General features: G+C 36.3%; 1 protein-coding gene, 1 long non-coding RNA gene and 1 pseudogene across 2 annotated transcripts; 2 read left to right on the top strand and 1 right to left on the bottom strand.

Annotated features, from left to right (window-relative positions):
- The first annotated feature begins 4,338 nt into the window (after window positions 1-4,338).
- LOC140773088 (uncharacterized) lies at window positions 4,339-8,496 on the top strand (annotated as a pseudogene).
- LOC140773089 (uncharacterized) lies at window positions 6,341-6,868 on the top strand. The gene is made up of 2 exons (XR_012106408.1): window positions 6,341-6,547; window positions 6,738-6,868. It is a non-coding gene; the product is annotated as an uncharacterized lncRNA (long non-coding RNA).
- On the bottom strand, window positions 6,639-20,585 carry LOC140773085 (probable alpha-mannosidase At5g13980). The gene is made up of 29 exons (XM_073115448.1): window positions 20,303-20,585; window positions 20,130-20,213; window positions 19,942-20,030; window positions 19,166-19,340; window positions 18,804-18,923; window positions 18,546-18,632; window positions 18,393-18,464; window positions 17,821-17,934; window positions 16,682-16,782; window positions 16,482-16,575; window positions 16,214-16,381; window positions 16,038-16,127; window positions 15,512-15,577; window positions 15,373-15,429; window positions 14,949-15,168; window positions 14,713-14,855; window positions 14,475-14,549; window positions 14,341-14,400; window positions 14,163-14,234; window positions 10,528-10,575; window positions 10,277-10,396; window positions 9,455-9,520; window positions 9,045-9,157; window positions 8,845-8,929; window positions 8,179-8,289; window positions 8,015-8,110; window positions 7,329-7,376; window positions 7,165-7,233; window positions 6,639-7,083 (listed from the first exon to the last, which is right to left on the bottom strand). Exons 1-29 carry the CDS (start codon window positions 20,516-20,518, stop codon window positions 6,853-6,855), a joined length of 3,090 nt encoding a protein of 1,029 aa, XP_072971549.1. The 5' UTR covers window positions 20,519-20,585; the 3' UTR covers window positions 6,639-6,852.
- Between the last annotated feature and the right edge of the window lie 176 nt (window positions 20,586-20,761).

The raw sequence follows: 20,761 nt of genomic DNA, 5'->3' as shown, positions 1-20,761 counted from the left end.
AAAAAAGAGAAAGGAATAGCAGAAAGAGAGAGAGAGAGAGAGAGAGAGAGAGAGAGAGAGAAAAATAAAGGAAAAGAAAAGAAAAAAAAAGTAGCTCTTTTCTCTGAGAGATTACAAGTAATTAAACTAACCGGTTTACAGGAGAGTTCAAATTAAGGGGTTACTTAAATAAGAAGTGCAGCGCTAATTATTTGTGATTTGAAGGAGGGTCACCCATCGGTGAGTGTAAAAGATTGCACTTCACCTTTAGGTTGGCCAGCTAAGCTATACTTTTCCCCTGCCAACTTTTGGTTAAGAAGAATACCTTAAAATTAACACTTGATTCTTTCAAGGTAGTATATACTTATGCTTTGATGCTCTCTCTCTCTCTCTCTCTCTCTCTCTTTAAAGAAAAAGAAACCTATGGTTTGATGAATGGATGCTATCCAGAGCAAAACCTACATAGCTTTGATGGTGAAATACAAAAAAATTATGTCTTAATAAAAAAAAATAATGCTAAGATGAATAAAGATTTAGAATAAACTATATATATTTTTCATATTTCATGCATTGTGCCTGATTCTCTCTGATCGGGGTAATATTATATTTAATTTAAATTAAACAACTTTCCACACCTTTTATATTGGCAGGAGTGGAGTGTATAAAAGAAAGGTTATGTTCACCGGGGGGGCAGTGTAGTGATCACGGCCCACCCACACACACCGTAATTATGACGGACATCTCAAACTTAATCATATTTCTTTTAAATTAAAACGCTTTTCAGAAAATTATTTAAACGAAAGAAACACCACATCCGACCCTGACAATTCTGAAGGCCGAGTGGGCCGGACGCTCCGCGCGTCGCTTTATTGGATCCCTTTACTGGGCCCCACCCTTTCAAAAACTTAAGGCCACCCGAACCCACGCCTAGGAAGTCTACCTCTCTCTCACTCACTCACTAGTCGATGGGCCCCGCGCACAGTGTCCAGTGGGGGAGAGAGAGGTGGGGGGGTGTCTTATTTCCGGGTCAAGATCCGAGGTCGATGGCTTGTCCGGGACGAAATGATTCGGCCCGCGGGCTTCCCTCCTCGTTTCGCGCGCAAACGGAGCCCACGCCCGTAGGGCGGTGAGCGCACCGCCGGAGGAGCTTAACAGAGGACTCGCCATCGTGGCCGTCCGATCCGAATGCTGGCATAATCATCACCGCAGCCTGAGGCCAAGTTCTTCCGTGATGTCACACCTGATCGAATGGCCCCCATTTTTGGTGGACACACATGACAGTTTGGGAACACGTAAACTGTACGATCCGCCGTACGTTACTTTTTTTTACCATTTCAACCCTGCATATTCCGGGATTTACGAAAATGCTCGCTCGAGGGTTTGGAGTTCATATTTTTACAATTCCGGAGGGCCTACTTGCAAATTTGCGGTCGTAACGGGCATTTATTTCTTGGGCCTCGACGAGGAAAAAAAAAAAAGAAGAAAAATTCTGGCAGGAGAGGACAAAGTATTTGTCTTCTTTGAATTCTCTCCAGCATGGGGAAGAAGAATAGAAACAAAAGGTCTTTGTAAAGCATGGGAACAAAAAGAAGAGGTTCTACATTGGAGAAAGGAGACAGAATCTAAGGTTGGGCTCCGTAATCTTGGGTCCAATTTTGAATGTCTCGTTTGGACTTCATGCATTATTGCCTAAATTTATTCTACATATAAGAATAGTTGAAGTTTAAATGAGGAGTAATTGCAACAGTCAGTAGACTATTAACTAATGCATAGAAAGACTCAATTGCCTCTAAAGAAATGGTTTAGTTATTAAATTCTTAAAGGAACATAGAACTAGTCTTTCCTCTCTCTGTGATCCACTAATGGCATTGGCCCAACTTGGCCCAACTTGGCCCAACTTATAGGTAATGTACTGCTGCACAAGAACTGATAGCAGAAATAGAGATTAATGAGAAGTAAGGCTGAAAAGTTTAAGCTGATGGGCAACGAATCAATATTATTTTCATCCCTTTGCTTGTGATCATGCAATGTTAGATGCTTCTTGCAGTGTACAAGAGAGTGCAGTAGCAGCAGAAAGAGTTTTATCTCAAGCATTTTTCAGGAGGAGGATGTCTTCTAGTTTCTTATGATTCTTATCTCCATTGTGATCCAAATACATGTACTTATCATTGGATTCTAAGCAAACAATTCTTGTTCTAATTGCTAGCTGAAGCCTTTTGTGTATATAAGTTGGAAGATATTGCTCCTCTACTACTTCACAGTGGTCCATGTTATTGTTATGCATTTTTACCAGTATATTCTTATAACTTCAGTTTCTTCTTAATACAATGATGCTTCTTTTTTTCGGTTCAGAGTAGACTGTTAAAGAATTCAACATCATATCAGTAGGTGGCACGTCGAATTATTTTGGTTTGAGTCGATTTCATCGAAAGATACTCTTTCCTTACTTTACTCGTCTACTGCTGAAGGAAATTGATGCTTGATTAGTTAGCAATCAATCATACAGATGAGACTTTTAATCATTTGATAAACGATAACTTCATGAGCTTCCAAATTATGAAAGAACTATGAACAGACAGTGGGAAAGAAATATTTTAGAGTAGATATCAATTGATGACATGCAGTGATGGAGAAGGGTAGCAATGTTTCTGAAATTTAGTACAACAATACAATTCTTTTAGCTACATTCAGAACCACAAATTAACAAGACCACTTGACAATATTTTCTTTGATTTTATTTTCCTTATAAACAATGATTCATCAGCGTAACCGATCGGCACCCAAATTATTATAAAAAAATAACATAAGAAACTTGAGTACTCTTTGCATCTGTCAACCCTCATCTGCTGAGTTCTTCCCTCCAAATTCTGTTTTTGTTCACTGAAACATCTCTCTCACCAATTTCACAGCAATGAACTAACCATTACTTGAAGTCTCGAAATTAATCTGAATATGTATATCCCCTCTGTAGTGTAAGACTAATTCTCAAGTCAAACAGTTGGTTGTTACTGCTACTTATAGGGTCTTTTCTTAGTACTTCCTTTTGCTTAATCGCCTCTTAACTGTAAAAAGATTTTGTACAAGAAACAGGAAAAAGGAACAGAAGTAATCAATCACTATCTTGTTCACTCTGAATCACTCACATTGTTAAACTGTTGCCATCTCTGTCCAAGCTACATGAATCATGATGTGAGCTATTTACTAACTACAAAGAGATCTGATTGACAGAGTTTTTTTTTTAAATCTCTTTCTTTGTCATATTAGTTGTGATTTAAGCATTCCTTAATCCATATAACTAGTCAAATCCTCGTGCGTGGTTGAAGAGTTCCTTATCACACTAAATTTAGTGTAGTTAGAGCCTGGAGATGCCTAGAAATATCCAACAATTTGTTTCATAAATGTTTTGAGAACTGTACTCAGTCACTATCATGCACGCCAAACAAATGAATTGTTATCATCAATCACTTTCATAGATGGTAATGGGCCACTATAAGAACACCTTTACCAAACAATGGATGGCCTCCAATATTTCACTAATTGTGATTATAGAATTAGGTTTGCTTGTAAGGTGGGTCAAATATCTACTAAGTGGAGTGAAAAGAAAGATAAGATGTTGTTTAAGAGAATGAAGGCAATTATACAAACAGGTAACTGTCAGATTGCCTACAATAATACATAGATTTCATTAACAGAATCAAAGTGAAGAGGAATTAGTATTAGGTGCAACTAAGACCTATCTGAAGTTACAAGTGGTTCTTAAACAACTTGTTAAGGATTAAGATATAATGATGTATAACCCTCCAATGTTTCATATCTACATATTTGCTCTTCTAAATTTCATATTTACACGCGTACTTTTTAAGACTCATAATTTTCGCATGGATATGCTTCACGTATAACCGTAGGTAAAAAACAAAGAGTTTTAAGAAATATTCAAGGAAAAAACTAATTTTTTAAGGAATATACGCATAAATATTAACTTTTGAGTAATATATAGAAATAACAGATTTTTAAAGAGTATGCATAAAAAAAAAACCTATAATCTATTTCATTATATGTATAAGATCACTAGAGATCCATTTTGAATAATCTCTAATTATCCAAACAACAAATACTTAGATCTCCTACCTATATTGGTTGGTATGGGGGAATCTTGTGCCAATGGGTTGCATATGATTGAGTTCAGTGCAAACAAAAAAACAAGACAAGATTGTTTGAGAAATGGAATCTAGATGCTAAGTAGGACACTTTGAAACAATTAAAAATTTATAGCATGGTCCATCATAGTTGATGTAGTAGTGCCTAAATGGGACACATCAGTCTTTCAAGTTATTTGTGGGTGTAGTAGATGGTGTTAAATTCTTTTTCTCATTTCTTAGTGGTAGTTAACTCTCCAATCGGCTCGCACGTTTTTCCAATTACCATATAAATTAATTGTTGGATTTGGATATAAAAAGGACCTTAGAGAAGAGAGAGAGAAGAAGAAGAAGATAATTACTTAGCAATGGATAGAATGCAAGAGCTAAGGTTTGCAGAGAACTTGACCCTTCCTTCGGTATGATCTCTCTCTCTCTCTCTCTCTTGTTGTTCTCCATATATACACACACCATAGTAGTCTTAGTTTGATCATGCAATATAAAGTCTTTCATCCATATGCACTTACTCCATTCGATTCATTCTGATTCAATCTGATTCAGACAACCAAACATCTTCCTAATTCACCTGTTTTAGACTCCTTTAGAGGAAACTTTGAGTCTCTTCTACGAATTATCCTCGATCTTACTCTTTTTTTCGACGAACTTGTTGCTTTAAAGATCCTCATTAAAAAAAATTTAAAAAAAAAATCCAGATGCGCATAGATGATGTATATGTATATGTTAGACACTGTCAACTCTCACCCTAAGTTTGAAAAGATCTAAATAAGCTAGTGGTATATGTCTTCAAGCTCCTTTCAAATTAATTTCCTACCCCTCTATTATATTCTTCTCCACCTTCATGTTCATGGATTCACTTTACCCTTTGTGTGAATAGATGTTGTTAATTGAAAACGTCATCATTCGAAATGCGACAATAATTGTCCTAGAAAATTTCCACTATTATATTAAGATACTCCCTCGAATTTGTAATTAAGTATCAAAGTTATAGTACCAAACTTATTTATTAACCTTTCATTTCTATAACGTAGCACGCATGTGCATTGCATATGAACGATCCACTTATCCAATTTTTTATTACAAAAAACAACAAGAAGAAGAAGAATTTATTCTAGTATAAAAATAGGTGAATAAATTAATAGTAGTCCTAATTATTAATAGATGATGATATAATAGTTGGGAATTTGTACACGCCTATCAGTTTGTCTTACAGACATAAATGTAGTTTTTTCTAACAAAGTATGAAGTCAAGGCTACTTCACATGCTCACGTTCAAACTTTTATCCAGCCTGGTTTGAAAACTTTAATTATATTTCCTTTCACATGCCATGATGTTAAGATGGCAGCATTTAATATGAAAGCAATTGCAATTGACTGAAGAAAATAGGGGTATATATATATATATATATGTGTGTGTGTTGATTATGAGTTAGGATTAGCTGTGAATTTGTTTAATCTTTTACTTTGCTAAGCCTTTGCATATGTTCTTAATTAATTTATGTGATGTGGAATGTGAATCTTGACGTAAATAGGAGCAGGTTATCGTCATTAATGCATATATGGGATGCAACCACTGTCGGCGGAGGGTCACCAAGATCGTCGCTAAGATGAACGGTGAGGATAAAATCATGCAATTAATGAAAATAAATTAATTAGAGTAAATTACTGTTTATCCTCTTATGGTTTGACCCGATTTTGATTTACCTCTATGTAATTTACTAATTAACCTTAGACACTTAACCTTATGTGATGCACATTAAGTTACAACTATTAGTCAACCGTTAAGAAGAATATAAAAAGATGTAATTACCCTCACAGAGATAAAATCTTGATCGAGGTAGGCTAGTCGTATCATTAATTTGGGACAAATCTATCTAACAATTGTAATTTGATTGGACTGCATACGAGCTAAAGTGTTTAAGTTTAAAGGATAAACTGAAATTTGCCCAAAAAAATTATCAGTTCAAACGAGATATCACTTTGAATTGTAAGATCAAATGAAACAGCCATTAAATGCAACAGTTGACTCTTCTTTTTAGCAGGATTGCTAGACTACATGGTGGACTTTAGCAAGCAAGAAGTGACTGTGAGAGGGTTAATGGCCAGCAAGAAGAACAGATCTCCAAGGATATGCAATCACATCAAGAAGAGATTTACTCACTGCATGGGTGTGCTTAGATTGATGTGCTGCTGTCATTTCTGATCAACTCTCCATAGATCTGTTAGCTTATACTTAGATGAGATAAAAGGAACTAATTCAGTTGAAGTATGTAATTTTTATTTGATTGTTTGTTTGTAAATGCTAGAATATTCATACAAAAGAAGCATTGTGGAAGAGCAAATTCTTATGAAGCTCTCAAAAACTGCTGCATCTCCAAGTCATGGAAAAGAGCAAGCCTCCATAAGTAAGCAAAGTAAGGCTAATTGCATTTTTTGCGTGTGCATATAACTGCATATTGAGCAATTTCATGACATGAATAGTATATTTACTACATACAAAAATGCTTGCACAATGCTTGTTTCATAGCTTTCGCTACTAATTCATCATAGTTTTCAAAGAAAACATTCTGATGATAGTTTTCATTCGATTCAATTTCACAACAGAAATTATAGCAGCCGGAGATCTAGATTGACCATCTAAAGTTTCAGGAAGCTCAGCCAGAAATAAGTTTGTTCAACACCCTCATCAGTGGTGGAATTATTAGATATACAAAATATATCAAGCCTTTTTCTCAGTGTTGATTTTTGGGAGCATATGATCAAAATTTATTGTGAATGTGCGGATCTCCATTGGACCCAACTCCACCACTAACTTGGAAGGATCAACAGGCCCGCCCCTGACTGGGACGATTGTGCTTGCCGAGCCTTCCACTCTCCATTTTAGTCTCTTCTTCTCCATTTCATCCCTTGCTTGATTGGCAGTCAAGCTCATTTCTGATAGCTTAACGATCTGCAAGCCAATAAGAAAGCAAGAGGACTGTTACATTAGAGCAACTTGGATACTACTTAAGTGATAGGCTCGCCATTTTACCTTTCTGCCCGCAAACAACTTGTTGAGATCGACTTCTGCCATCATAGAAAGTTTTTTGTCCTCCTCAGCCTTTCATGCAAAAAGGAAGTTGCCAAGTGGGCCTTTAGATTGAAGCTAATTTGGGGTGAATAATTGAATTCAAAATGTTAGGAAATCGAAGGAACCTCATAAAGGTGTGCCAAGCGCAGAAGCACACTACCATCTTCAAGTGCCTGATTTAACAATCATACCACTACGGATAAGTACAATGAACTTGGAATGAAGAACGACCAATGTTGCATTACAGATTGATGAGGGAAAATCAGGTTATGTTATGTTAGTGCATTACGTAGTGTGGATAACTCCAATATAATATTGCATGTAGGTGAATTGTAACAATTCAGTGCCCGTAATAAGGATTAAATGAGAATAAGAGGCTAGATTGATCACAGAACTGCATGGATCACTAGGAAGGAAAGAACAAGAGGTATGAGGAAGACTTTGATAGTAAATCTGCAGTAAATGAAATGAGTTGCTCCATCATAATGGATCAAAATGCACAAGGACTGAACTTATTTCAAGGTCGTGGAAAGGTTAACAAGCTATCATGATAATAAACCAAAAACAAAATAACATCTGAAGAATAGGAATTAGAACTTTAATATGACAAGAATTCTTTTTATGCCAGAAGAAAAAGAAATATTTTGAGTTTGTGAATTCGTCCGGTCAGAGAGGCAAAAGGATAAACATTTGAGAATGGAACATGTACAATTGATCACCATGGAGAAAAAAATGTCACATTCATCTCCCTAAGCATTGACGAAAATGCTGCACATATAATGCTTTGAGATGATGAAAGGTAGTAATTAACCTGGAGAGTGACCAATGCAACATTATCTGGCAAGCTATAGGATGCATCTGCCATTGAGAATGTTGGTACATGAGATTTTGTCCAGCTTCCACTATCCTGTTACGCATAAGCAAAACACATGAGTAATTAAACAGCAAGTATAGAAATAAAAGCATGTTTTATACCTGTTGAGAAAAGGCTAATATAAGAGGAGAATATATTTCTTGCCCAGTGGACCGTCGCCATTTAGCTCCCTCTCCTGATGGATCGACTCTAAGATAAAACTTGCCTTGAATCTGTCAAAGTATGTTAGTGCCAGTAGCTCGTAACAGTGTGATAGCTACCACAAAAGTAATCTCACAAACATGCACACACATGCATAGAAAAGAAAAAGAAAAAAGAAAAAAAAAAAGGTGGAGGAAGAAATGGCTAAACTGTCGTCCTGAAGGTAAGACAATAATCCAAAAAGAATTGCTTCTCCAAACACTTCAATTATACATCCAACAAGCTGCAACCATTGAGGAGAATCCAATTCAGAGTTAATATTGCTTGCATACATGTGAATGAGGAGCAGTGCTGTATCATACACTCTAATAGGATATTTCTTCATCGCTGTAATAGCAGCTATCCTCATCAATACTTACATTTTAGTGGACATTTTTACGTATCATAGAAATCTTAAAGTTGCATGAGTCTGTCTTCAGAAAATTTAGGATATTCCCAGAAAAGAGGATAATATAATGGTGATACACATGAAAGATTGGGAGTGCTGAATTTTCACATAACAATTACATGCAAAAGAGAAGATTGCCCATTCTAATACAATCTTTGTAAGTCATCTGCTAACTTACCATCAGTCCTTCACATTGGTCATTGACACAAACCACCTCATCAAGCTTTTCTGCAACACCTCGGCCATCATCATGAAGCAACCTCCTGTATTATTGATAGAAAACTATGTCAATTTGAGTTGTAGACTAACTCCCTACATCCTCCCAGTAAGAGATCATAAAGTTTTATTTTACGTAAAATTGGTATTGGGAAGAGATACCTATGAAGCATCAATTCTACTTGACCATCCAATAGACTGGATCCACCTACAGATCGGTCAACCAGCACTGAGAGTTCTGTGTTGTCATCTTCAATGTAAATTCCGAGATTAATCTGAAATAGAACAGTTTGACTCATTTTTTATTGCCCATCAAAATGACCAATCTGACAACCAAATGTAGTTAAAAAAAAGAGAGTTAATCTTGACATGGATCCCTCTATGGACTAAGATTGATCCAAGTCTAATCTTGATAGTGCCCTTGCGAAGGCAAAAACAGAGAGTACTGTTTACAGCTTTACATCTCAATTGAAAGCACATAAAATTGCCAATCTCATGCAACTGCTTACTCTACCATAATAATATGTAATTACTCTTTATAACCAGTACATTAATTGCAGATAAAGGCATACCGGATAATAATTTCCAGCAACAGGTTGATTCACTTGCAATTCCCAGTCTGCTCTGTAATTTCGGATCTGCAAAAGAAATAATATTGTTTATAGTTACATGTTTTATACTTTCGGTGAATTAGAGTGCAAAGGTTATTCTCTGATATAATACTTTGGAACATAAAATCACCAGGGTAAAAAGATGATTTGCTTATGATATATACTTCAACCACCCTTTATGATCCCTAATAAAGTATGATTGTCCATGCAAATCTCACTTATTGGTCAAAGACCCAACATGGAAAGTGGACGAGAGGATGCTGAAATGTGTTATCAACAATAATTGCTCATCCTCCTAAGTTCCTCCAAATTGAGAGAAAGTGGAAAACTGCCTCTTTCAAGCCAATGTAGCCATAATATACAGTTCTTTTGATTTCCATTTCAATCATTCAATCCTATAGAAATAGGCTAGACAAGGGGTGAACCATCACCTTCAAACCATCTAGGCTCATACAACAGAACCATCTGAGGCCCATAAACCAACAAATATTGCTCAACTGGAGCTAAAACACATTGCAAAATAATTCTCCAAAATTTAAACCCAGGATGTCCCTTCACACTTCAGACTGGTTAAACAGCAAGATCCATACTGTAAAATAATTATGCAAAATGGTATCTCTTCGACTTGAACTTGGATTGCCGCTTCAAACTTGATGCCCCTGATCAACTGAGCTCAATCCCTTTAGTTAAGCCATACATACTTCAGCTCATTCCTTTTTAAACTTAATACGCAATATAACTCCATATCCAAACTTTTATGTGGGAAATATTAGTTGATCTTACCCTTTTAATAAAATCGCGTCCATTGGAATCAGTATAGAATGTTTTGTTTGTCGTCATGGCTGTCATAATTTGAGTTGCAAGTTCTTTCCCAATCCCATCATTAGTTGGTATAGGTCCAACCTGAATTACAGCAAGTGATATTGTTAGTCCTGAAATATATACCGCAAACAACGGTTAAGTTGGTTGAGAAACAGTAAAAACAGAACAGAAGATATTCATTGAGGTTCAACATCTCAAATGAATATGCTTACTATGAATTCAACTTCCACATGTTCTTTTTTCTTGTAGACTCTCGTAATCTGCAAAAAGTACAACATTGCTTTCATCTGAAAATCAGCTTACTTTTAGGCGAATAAGCCAACAATCATCTTACAGGGCAATTTTACAGAATCAATGATAATAAGGAGAAGTTGCAGTACATTCCACTAGTCCAACTAACTGAAAGCATTACATATAAAGTAAGAAACCTGCCATTTCATTTCTACTGAAAACTATGATCATTGCCTAACGAAACCTAGTAAACTGGCAGCACACTTCAGGGTAAAAGTTTGCAAGATCAAAAAGATTCAGATCAATGTATATTCCTGCTTTTAGTGGGTCAAAAGAAGTCAGCAATTATTAGACTGATCACCTTTCAACTGCCCAATTATCAGCAGTTTTCACTTAATTTTGCATGCTTTAGCAGCACTACTATGCCATAAGTCATAACTCAAAACTGATCCTAAATTGTACCACATCAACTTAAGAGTCTTTCGACTGTCATCCCATCTGGTATTACAGGGGTAATCCCTAACCAAGACAATTGTTGCATACTCATAGAAATTTAGATCAGTTTTGCTGCCTCTCGCCAACATGACATGAGTTTCTGAGGATAAAGATAGTAATCAATAAGTAACAGCTTCTTTTTAACTTGAAGGAAATTGGAAGCAGGGGATGAAGTTACAATTGGGCATCTAACATTTGTAATCTTGTGAACCAATTTAGATCTATTCTAGAGAAACTGGGAAAGTTCTTCTCTTATTTTTGATATTTGAAACTTGAGATGTATTTCCATCTGGGATCTTCTTATTTGTACATTACAGATGATGGTAAGTTGGTAACACCTTGCTCCTTAACTGAAGCACTGAGCTGTTCATGCCCAAAGGAAGATAGCCTTACCTGGCAACTCGCCTGCTATATTTCATGGCAGGAAAGTTCCTCTCTGGCATGATTCTGCTCCAGATGGAAGTTCAACCCAAAGTGTTTAATATAAGAATTTCAAAAAAATAATCTCTTGGGGCACACGTGCACTGCACGTGCGCGCTCTTCACCCTCTCCCTCTGGTACGCGACAAGAAAGTCAGTGAGAGTTTTGGCCGTATCCAAATCAAAATCAGATTTGGATTACCTCTATAAATAAAACCATAAATACCTTCTCTTTTTTATCCCAACCATTTCTTTCTCTCGTTCTTTTTCCTTTCTTTATTGTCAGAGTCGCCGCTGTGGAATTGGACCGCCGGAGCAATTAGAGATCACCACGTGACTCGTCGGTAAGCTCTCTCCCACCCCTTAAATTTAATTTAAGTTTAATAGGGTAGATTAGAAATACCTAATTTGTGGGGTTGCGGTTTTGTCGGCGAATCATGCCGACTGGCGGCTTTGGGTGGAAAGCTTCACGTCATTGGTCTCGTGCTATAGGTGTTCTCTTTGGAGCCCTTGTGGCTCGGGTTGTCGTCAACCATGGATGGAAGATCTCCTACCGTCGGTCACCATTGCTGATCTTTCCTCTCCTCTTTCAAGTCATCAAGACTACGAGGAAGATGTTAGCATGGTCGGCGAACCGGTGACAATGATCGCCTACGTTTCTCTCTTTCTCTCTCTCTCTCTCTCGTCGATCCGTTCGAGATGAAGAAGGTAGACTCGGGCAAATCGAGTCTTATCTTCATCCCTAAAGTTAAGGGATTTGGGTCCGGTTTGGATTTCAAATCCAAGGAACCTGACCTGACTCATTTTAACTTAATTATATTGGGCATTTAGCCCAATCCATTTAAGTGGATTGTTGGATGGGTTGCGGGCCAATTATAGCCCAGCCCAACCAATTGGGCTTGATTTGGACCAATTGAGCAATTTATTTAGTTTAAATTTTAGAAATCATAATATTATTTAATTTAAAATTTTATTATTATTTATTATTAAAGGTGGTGATTTTTAGCACGTGAACTAGATATTAGAGATCTCAGTTGTTTTACCTAGACTCAGGTGAGTGGATTCACTCACATATATATTCATATTGTATTTCGTGCTTTTTATTAGACCATGTATTTCTCTGTGTGTAAATTTATTTATTATATTTTTTGTGTGCAATTTAATTATTATAATTCTTTGTGTTAAATATATGATTTAGTGCATTGTTATACTTCATGCAAATAGCAAATTTTAGTGGACAAAAATATAACTGATATTTAGTATGACTTAGAGAATGATCCCGATATAGATCGCTTGCGACTTTTCGTAGAGACTCAAGTTTAACTAGAAGTCCCGGGGAAAATCCTATTTTAGATCAATGCAGTGACTTTTTTAGGTGACTCTAGCGAAGTTAGAAAACAATCACAAGTTAGATCGAAAGACTTTCTGAGGTGACTCTAATATTTTTCAAACGGTTAGTGAAAAAAACAAGGTATGTTTATCATATAGTAACATCTCCTGATAACCCTAACCGGATTAGCTAGGAAGATAAGACCCGAGCATCATCTCAAAGTAATTTCTAGTTGATGTGGATCCACTGGATATAGACCCAATTGAGAGAAATGATATTATTATTGAGAAAAAATTAATATATTAGAATTGAGCATGTTATGAGATATGATTTTCTGTTATTATTATTGTCATTATTATTATTATTTTAAGAACATGCTTAGTGAAATTGTTATTTTATATCACTGAATTTAGATTTCATTATAAATCTTAGATTTATTTAGCTTTTGTGTAGATTCTACTCACTGAGCTATAGTTGTTGGCTTATAAAATTTTCTCTTCTAATACTTCAGGTAATAGTCAGCATGACGACTTATTAATTCAATTTGCTTAGAAACAAATTAGTGATAACATAGGTTATTTTCATTAATATTAGGTTATATTATATAAATCAAAATTTTTTTTACTAATTCTTGTCATTGTGCACTTAAGAAGTATTAATAAGGCTTCATGTATCTCAAGCGTATTAAGGTACATAGCCAATCATGATTTTGATTTCAGGTCGTGATAGGATTAAATTATCGAAGTCAGATTTTCTTATTAATTCTTGTCATTGTGTACTTAAGAAGTATTAATAAAGTTTCATGTATCTCAAACGTATTAAGGTACATAGCCAATCATGATTTTGATTTCAGATCGTGATAGGATTAAATTATTGAAGTCAGATTTTCTTATTAATTCTTGTCATTGTGTACTTAGAAAGTATTAATAAAGCTTCGTGTATCTCAAACATATTAAGATACATGACCAATCATGATTTTGATTTTCGGATCAAGACATTTAAAGTAATATTGAAGTTATCCCTCCAAAACTGCCCAATTCCTCGATAGCATTCTTAACTTCAAATTCTCGCACTTATGAATTTTATATTGTTGTAGTCTTTGATCGTAATATTGATGACAATTGATGATGATGTTAGTTTACTCAAAGGACAAGAAAAACTTCAAGGTGCATCTCGGAATCAGTAGCTAGATTCTTCTGCTAGTTCTACCTAACAATGGGATAAAAGACCATAGTTGTGTCAACCAACTAGCATCTTCTACTAATTATTGGACATTGGTCAAAATCTAGAAGAAACATGAACTATGGATGCTATGGCGACAGAAGTTTCAGGGACAAGACAGAAAACAAATCTTATAAAATGGGTGTTTCACCTGATATATCCATGGGTTTATCTGTTGATGGATTTCTTCTAATATAGGTCCTCGCATAACTGTCAAGGGAACCTATAAAGGAACACAACGATGTCACAAAAATAAAAAAGATGGCAAACAACCAACATAGTGATTATTTCTGCTTGTAATAAAGTTGATCATTTCAGAAGGCACTTACCTGTCTATCGGGTGCAATGGGAAATGTACCATTTGGGCGAAATACATATGCTCCAGATGCCTGCAAGAAGGAACAGGATATGCACATTGATGTCATCTCAGTGAAGCATGAGGAAGAAACCTAAATTAAATTACCTGTGGATTAGCCCGATGTGCATCATATTCATATCCAGAATAATAACAGAAAGACTGATTTATAGAAGTTTCCACCTTGAATCACAAAACAATTACATCAGATCTCATTAAACTGAGTAACAACAAATACTATAAGCTAACATATTCTTCTTTAATCCTTGTGCAACTTGGACAGAAAATGTCAAAGATCTACATAGAAAATGTTAACCTGAAGCATGAATGAAATATGCCAACTTACCAAGCTTCTGTTATTAAAATAGCGAAAGAGCATTCCTTCATCTGTAGCAAATTGAAGTTTCAAATTTCCTTGTCCAATTTCTAGAGTATTACTATTTTGGATTTCTTGAGATGAATATCGAGTTGACATGGCAGTCTTAGAGCCTGCAAGAGTCAAAGAGCAAGATACCGCTACTCCTTTTAGTGCAAAACTATCACAGAAAGGATTACAACTAATAAACAAATAGTACACCCCACCTGCTAGTTTCCTACTTGAAATGAAGTACGTAGTGAAGCCAAGAGATGGTACATCTACTGGAAATGCAAGCCAAAATTTTGGTGTAACACTCGGTGATATGCCCAAGTAAGCAGTCACATATGAATTCCTCAAGTTCACAGCAGCACTGGTAATTGGGAAAATCTGAGACTCAATTTCTCTTCCTTCATAATCCGTCACAACAATAGATTCACTAATAACCTGCAGCAAGTATGAGGAAGAGTACCTTAAATTCATACAGGAAAACTATCAAGATGGAAATTATTGCAAATGTTAAGTATCCTTTAAATGCTTAAAGAAATTTAACAGCAAATAAACAGTTCATGAGCAGGGATACACATACAAATCACTGTAATGTTACAAAATAAGTGAAGGCAAGATAAATTGAGTAGAAAAAAATCTCACAGGTAACCGGATCACATCCACTCTTTTCCACCCAAGAGAATTGTAGACAAGAACAGCCTAAGAATAGATTTGAAAAATATTAGAACTCATATAGATAGTTTTTAACAACAGGAAACATATGAAACCTATCAGACTTTACCAGGCTTTTTCCATGAGATAGATCTACCTCAGATGGAGGACAGTAACTAATATTAAGAAGAGGGCACTGAAAAAGAAAAATCAGAGGTGATGTATCAGACTAAAAAGAGGTTTACCTCAAATATCACTCTTAGAAGAGCAAGTTGATGTGAATAAAATTCAAAGAGAATAAAACTAATGGTACAGAAAGCAAGGAGCAAAATAGCTATATAAATTCATAGCAAGTCCCTCTGATGCAAATGTTTCCTAGTAAGAATGTTGGCACCATTCCATGAGCAACTGGCATTAGTTTGATATCCCGATGCAAAATGTCCTCTCTTGTAGGAAACTCATTAAATATTAGTTGTCCTCTAGAGACCAGCAAATACTGTATTATTAGGAAAAGCTTTAGATAATGGTGCTGATATTTGGCAATGAATCTTCACAACCATGTCCTAGTTCCTGATAATACGTTTGCGAGAAGTTCCAAAACCGTACACCCTAATCTGGTTAAGCAACCTAAAACAACACCATAATTTTCCATTTACCTGTTCAAACATTGTTTCTGAATTATCACACTGTGAATATGAAACAGATTCTGTCAAGCAAGCAAGTGAAGATCCAACCAACTTCTCGGCCTGAAGATAGTAAATAACACCATTGTTATCCTGCAAAGATCATATTCCAGAAACCTCGGATAGTTATATTAGAGTTATCACCGCACCTCTGCATAACCTATTGCGAGTCGCTTGGCATAATCATTTGCCACATGTTGCTTTTCTGTCCCAGTAATTGCATCATGATGTTGAGCAATGGCTAAAGCATCCGCCAAACTGTCCGTTGTGAGACCCAAACTATTCCTTCCCATAATGAACTCCAATTGCCTTGCTGCCTGTGCAGAAATACAAGCACAGACACAAGGAAATGAATTTTTGGAAGGAAAATCACAACCACCAACACCAACACCTATTACGAGAGAATAGGAGCCTTACTAGATAATAACCACTTAATACTCTAACATAGCCTTTTAAGGCAGGTCTACTAGTGAAGTACCCTGTCCAGTATGCATTTGTACGGTCCGCATATCTAACAATATAACCAACAATCAGGTCACAAGAGGATGATGCACAAGCAGGAGAGAGAGAGAGAGAGAGAGAGAGAGAGAGTTTCTGGTGGTTGCAATTTGACTCACGGAAAGAAGTCATCAAGCTTAAGAGGCCAAGTCTCATTTGCAGCATACTTAGCATCAGTGTAAATGGAAGGGGTTGAGTACAACACGTTGACTCGTCCATCCTGAATAATTGTGGAAACTGCTATTCAGTACAAGCTCAAAAGTTCCTTCTAAAAACTAGAAAGCACAGAATTAGTCAGCCAAATCAGAAAAAGAAAAATACTCTATTAGCTTCAATAACATGAAAGGAAAATGCAAATGAATGTGGTGAAACCAAACATTTATTAAATCTTGTAAAGATCAATTATCAGGGTAATTTGGCTGTTCATATCAATATCCCACCAAAAGTTTAGACCAGTTACTTTGAAGGTAAAAGAAAATATAGCTAAGGATTGAAGGAACATGTCACACATATGAACCGAATGCAAACTTTGAATTAGACACACAGTGAAGTGACCAACAACCAATATATCACCAGCTAAAAAGTACTAGATATTTTAGAAGTGTTTATAAAGAAACAAGCTTCTTTTGTTGATAGATCATGAACTTATAAGTTAATCATAGGTTATACAAAAAAAACTAGCTCTCTATAATATATAAATTAGACAAAATGGCCAACTCTTTTAAGAAATGGGCCACAATGGGTCCAAACCACATATAGCACTCTCTGGAAAATCCAGCAAACATCAACCTCAATGTCCATGGAAGAAATTGAACAGGCAACCTTTATCACGGGCTAGTAGGAGTGTAGGACCCAACCACCAGCTGCAGTGGTGGCCTGAGAAAGCAAGCTTCTTTAAGTTATTTACATGCAGATGACTCCACAGGTTTGAATTATCTTAGAAAGCAAAGAAGGTTTTAGAATGACCCAAGCATGAGGCATGATTAGAAAACTAATTCAAGTAGGCAGGCTGAGCATCTGTTATACATATTCAATTAAAAGCTTTAAGCTTGTCTTGTGACATGTCCTGCAACGGAATTGCCAAGAAAGTAAACATGAAAAGTTGAAAATCAGTTCAAGTAGACAGGCCGTGCATTTGCACTGAAGTTGCAACATTATTTCTTTTCAGTAAGCACTTGATTCTTAAAGTGAGTTAATATAAATTGATGGAGAAATTACTATATATAACGGCTAAAATGTGTTTCTGAGAAATAGTTACCATGTTGACATAATGAATGAACTTATCCATCTGTCTAAACCATGAATTTGCATACTGGTATTTAAAATCGGTGCCCATGGTAAACATAATGTGATTTGTCCTTGTAATATTGGCCTGAGAGGAAAAAGGTAGCTTGTTAGCATGCTTGTCACTTAGAGAGAGCAACAGATGACAATAAATTTAATAATTATGCATCTTATATTTTCTATATATTAGAGAATAATAAACTGACAGAACAGAGTTTCTTTACTGAGACTCAACACATCACGTCATGCTAGAATTATAATCTATAGGAACCATCAAAGCTACTTTAAGAATGGGAGGATGAGAGAGAGAGAGAGAGAGAGAGAGAGAGAGAGAGAGAGAGAGAGAGAGAGAGATAAAGCCCACCAACAATATTAAATTCAATCCTTGTGAAAATGTTATTACCTAGCATTGAATTCTATACCTGGGTAATAGATCTACAATTCTGGCTAAATTCCAGCTCAGAGGATTGGGTAAGTTGCAGCGAGTCAAAATTCATACATGTACTGATGTGGTAATACTAAAAAAAGAAAACTGAAACCACATACCTGTGATACAGCTGCAGCAACAAAGTCATTCACTCGCTCTTGAACATTGTAGTCAAATAAAAGGGGGTCATCCTTCATTCATGGGAGAAATAAACATGATGGTCCATCTCCATGCAAACAATTAAATATTTATGTACTTGTTAAGGGAAGTACCTGAACAACAGGTGACTTTTCATTAACTTCAAAGTAGAAATCACCTGGAGGAGGTTCATAGTTGATTGGAAATATGCCGGTAAATATCTGAATTGAAGTGAAACAAGTAGATGGACTCTTAAACAGGACAAGATCACATTTATGTATGTACATAAATATATATATATATATATATATATATATATATATATATATATATTCCTTGGTAACACAAACTAATCCCTAAAGAAACAAGTATGTGTAGAAGAGGTAACTCACATCTGCAGATGAACCAAGGGTCTTGGAACCCCGCCATACAACCTCAAGACTCTTTGTGTCCTTACGCTTTTCCCGGTCTTGGTAATCAATCCGTGAAAAGTAAAGGGCATCGAATCCAACCTATAGGTTCATGGTAATTCAGACAATTTCAACATAAGAAGATATATATGTCTCCGACTGATTAGTGGAGTTCAATCAGGTTCCCGGTTTTGTCAATTACATTTGACACCTACCATATCGTCAGCATAACAATCTAGGAAATGCCCACAACAAAGAGAAAATTAAACCGCAAGGAAGAAAAATATACTCTTTATAAGGACTCATGGCTACTAGCTAATGCACTGAGAGGGTCAAATTAGTACCTCCGCGCTGAGCAAATAAGCTTGAACTGCAGAATGTCCAAAAGGATCAATCTGCCAACCTATCCTTGGAACCTGATTGAACTCCTGCTTGACAAACTGGTGCCCAAGTGTTGTCTGGTCAATCATGTCGATGTAGTGCACAGCTGCTTCGTCATGCATGCAAATTCCCGCATTTCTTTCGAAAGAAAAGACCATGCTCAATATTAAGTTCAATATTAATAAATAGAAGAAGCTGAATAAAGCACTTAAATGATATTACAAACAGCAATACTTTTAAGTGCAAAGACTGTCCAGTCACTTTAGTATCTGTCAGAAACAGACAACTATAGCTGCAGTGTGAACCACAATAATGTTGGCACTGATCTTCTTTATGATCTTTAATTGAACAACTATTTCTGGCTTTTTTTTTTTTTTTGCACGGAAGTCCAAAAAGGACTGGTGTGAGAGTTATGTATCTGCATTTGGCATTGTGGCCGAGTGAGTACCAAATGGAACTTAGAATATGTGATATACAGGTCAATACATTATAATTAGATTGTTTTCTTCCATTTAAATTAAAGTAAAACAAGGTGGGAAATGAAAATATCCCAAAAAGATTTATTATTCAATCTATCAAATAAAGCTTTCAATCAGTAGTATACTGGCGAAAAGTCCTAACTTTAACCCTGTCTATGGAAATTCACCAAAATTATAAACAAATAAAGAAAATCCAACTAATTCGAACAAAAATTAACTAAATATTTACCAAAACAAAGAAAAGTAAGGTGTGATCTTACATGAGCTCCAGCTGCCCAGAGGCGATCAGTTCCCTCACCACCTTCTTCACCACATCGCTCTGCTGCCTCCACCATCGCTGGAAGAACGCCTGCAAACATTCCAAGCCAAAATTGATTTAAAAAAAACAACCCCAATAACCAAAAACAGCCCAAATTTAGGAAGAAGAAAAGTCAATATTGGTGCCCACCATCTCGACGTAAATGAACTTGCGATTCTTGTCCGCCACCAACGCCTCGACGACGGAATCCAACACATTTTGAACGCAAGCACCCTAAAGATAAACCTCCACGAAATCAAGAGAAAGAAAGAGAGGGACTGAAGTGGGGGAGTGCGAGGGGGGAAAGGGGGAAAGGGAGGGACTTGGATGGAATTGTTGGAGCCGACGAAGTACTGGTCGATGGTCTTGAGCCATCCGACGTCGTCGTGAGTGTGAGGGACGAGGTGGACGTTGAGCTTCCCGGCGACGATACCGCCGGATGTGTTGTAGGCGATGTAGGCCGACTCAACGGGAAGCCACGTCGCGGCGAAGAAAGAGATGAGGAAGAAGAGATGGACTGGAGGAGACGAGGAAGCCATGGATCGTGGGATCGTGACTTCAGACTTTTAAGCCTTAAAGAAGGGAATTAGAAAGGTGACTTTTAAGCAAATTCAGAACTCAGAAGAGTGACAGTTGTGCTGTCCTAGTCGATTAACTGCATAAAGTTATAATAACTTATGAATGTTCATAGCAAATACTTCAATCTAACTTTAAAAATTATAACCTTAATCTATAATAACCAGTTTTTATATTCGATACCAATTTTAGATTACATAAATAAA

This window comes from Typha angustifolia, chromosome 13 (genome assembly GCF_048772165.1).
Source record: "Typha angustifolia cultivar Huaian chromosome 13, ASM4877216v1, whole genome shotgun sequence".
Classification (NCBI taxonomy): Eukaryota; Viridiplantae; Streptophyta; class Magnoliopsida; order Poales; family Typhaceae; genus Typha; species Typha angustifolia.
The sequence above is the reverse complement of the archived record's forward strand: the minus strand, read 5'-3'. Positions and strand labels throughout refer to the sequence as shown.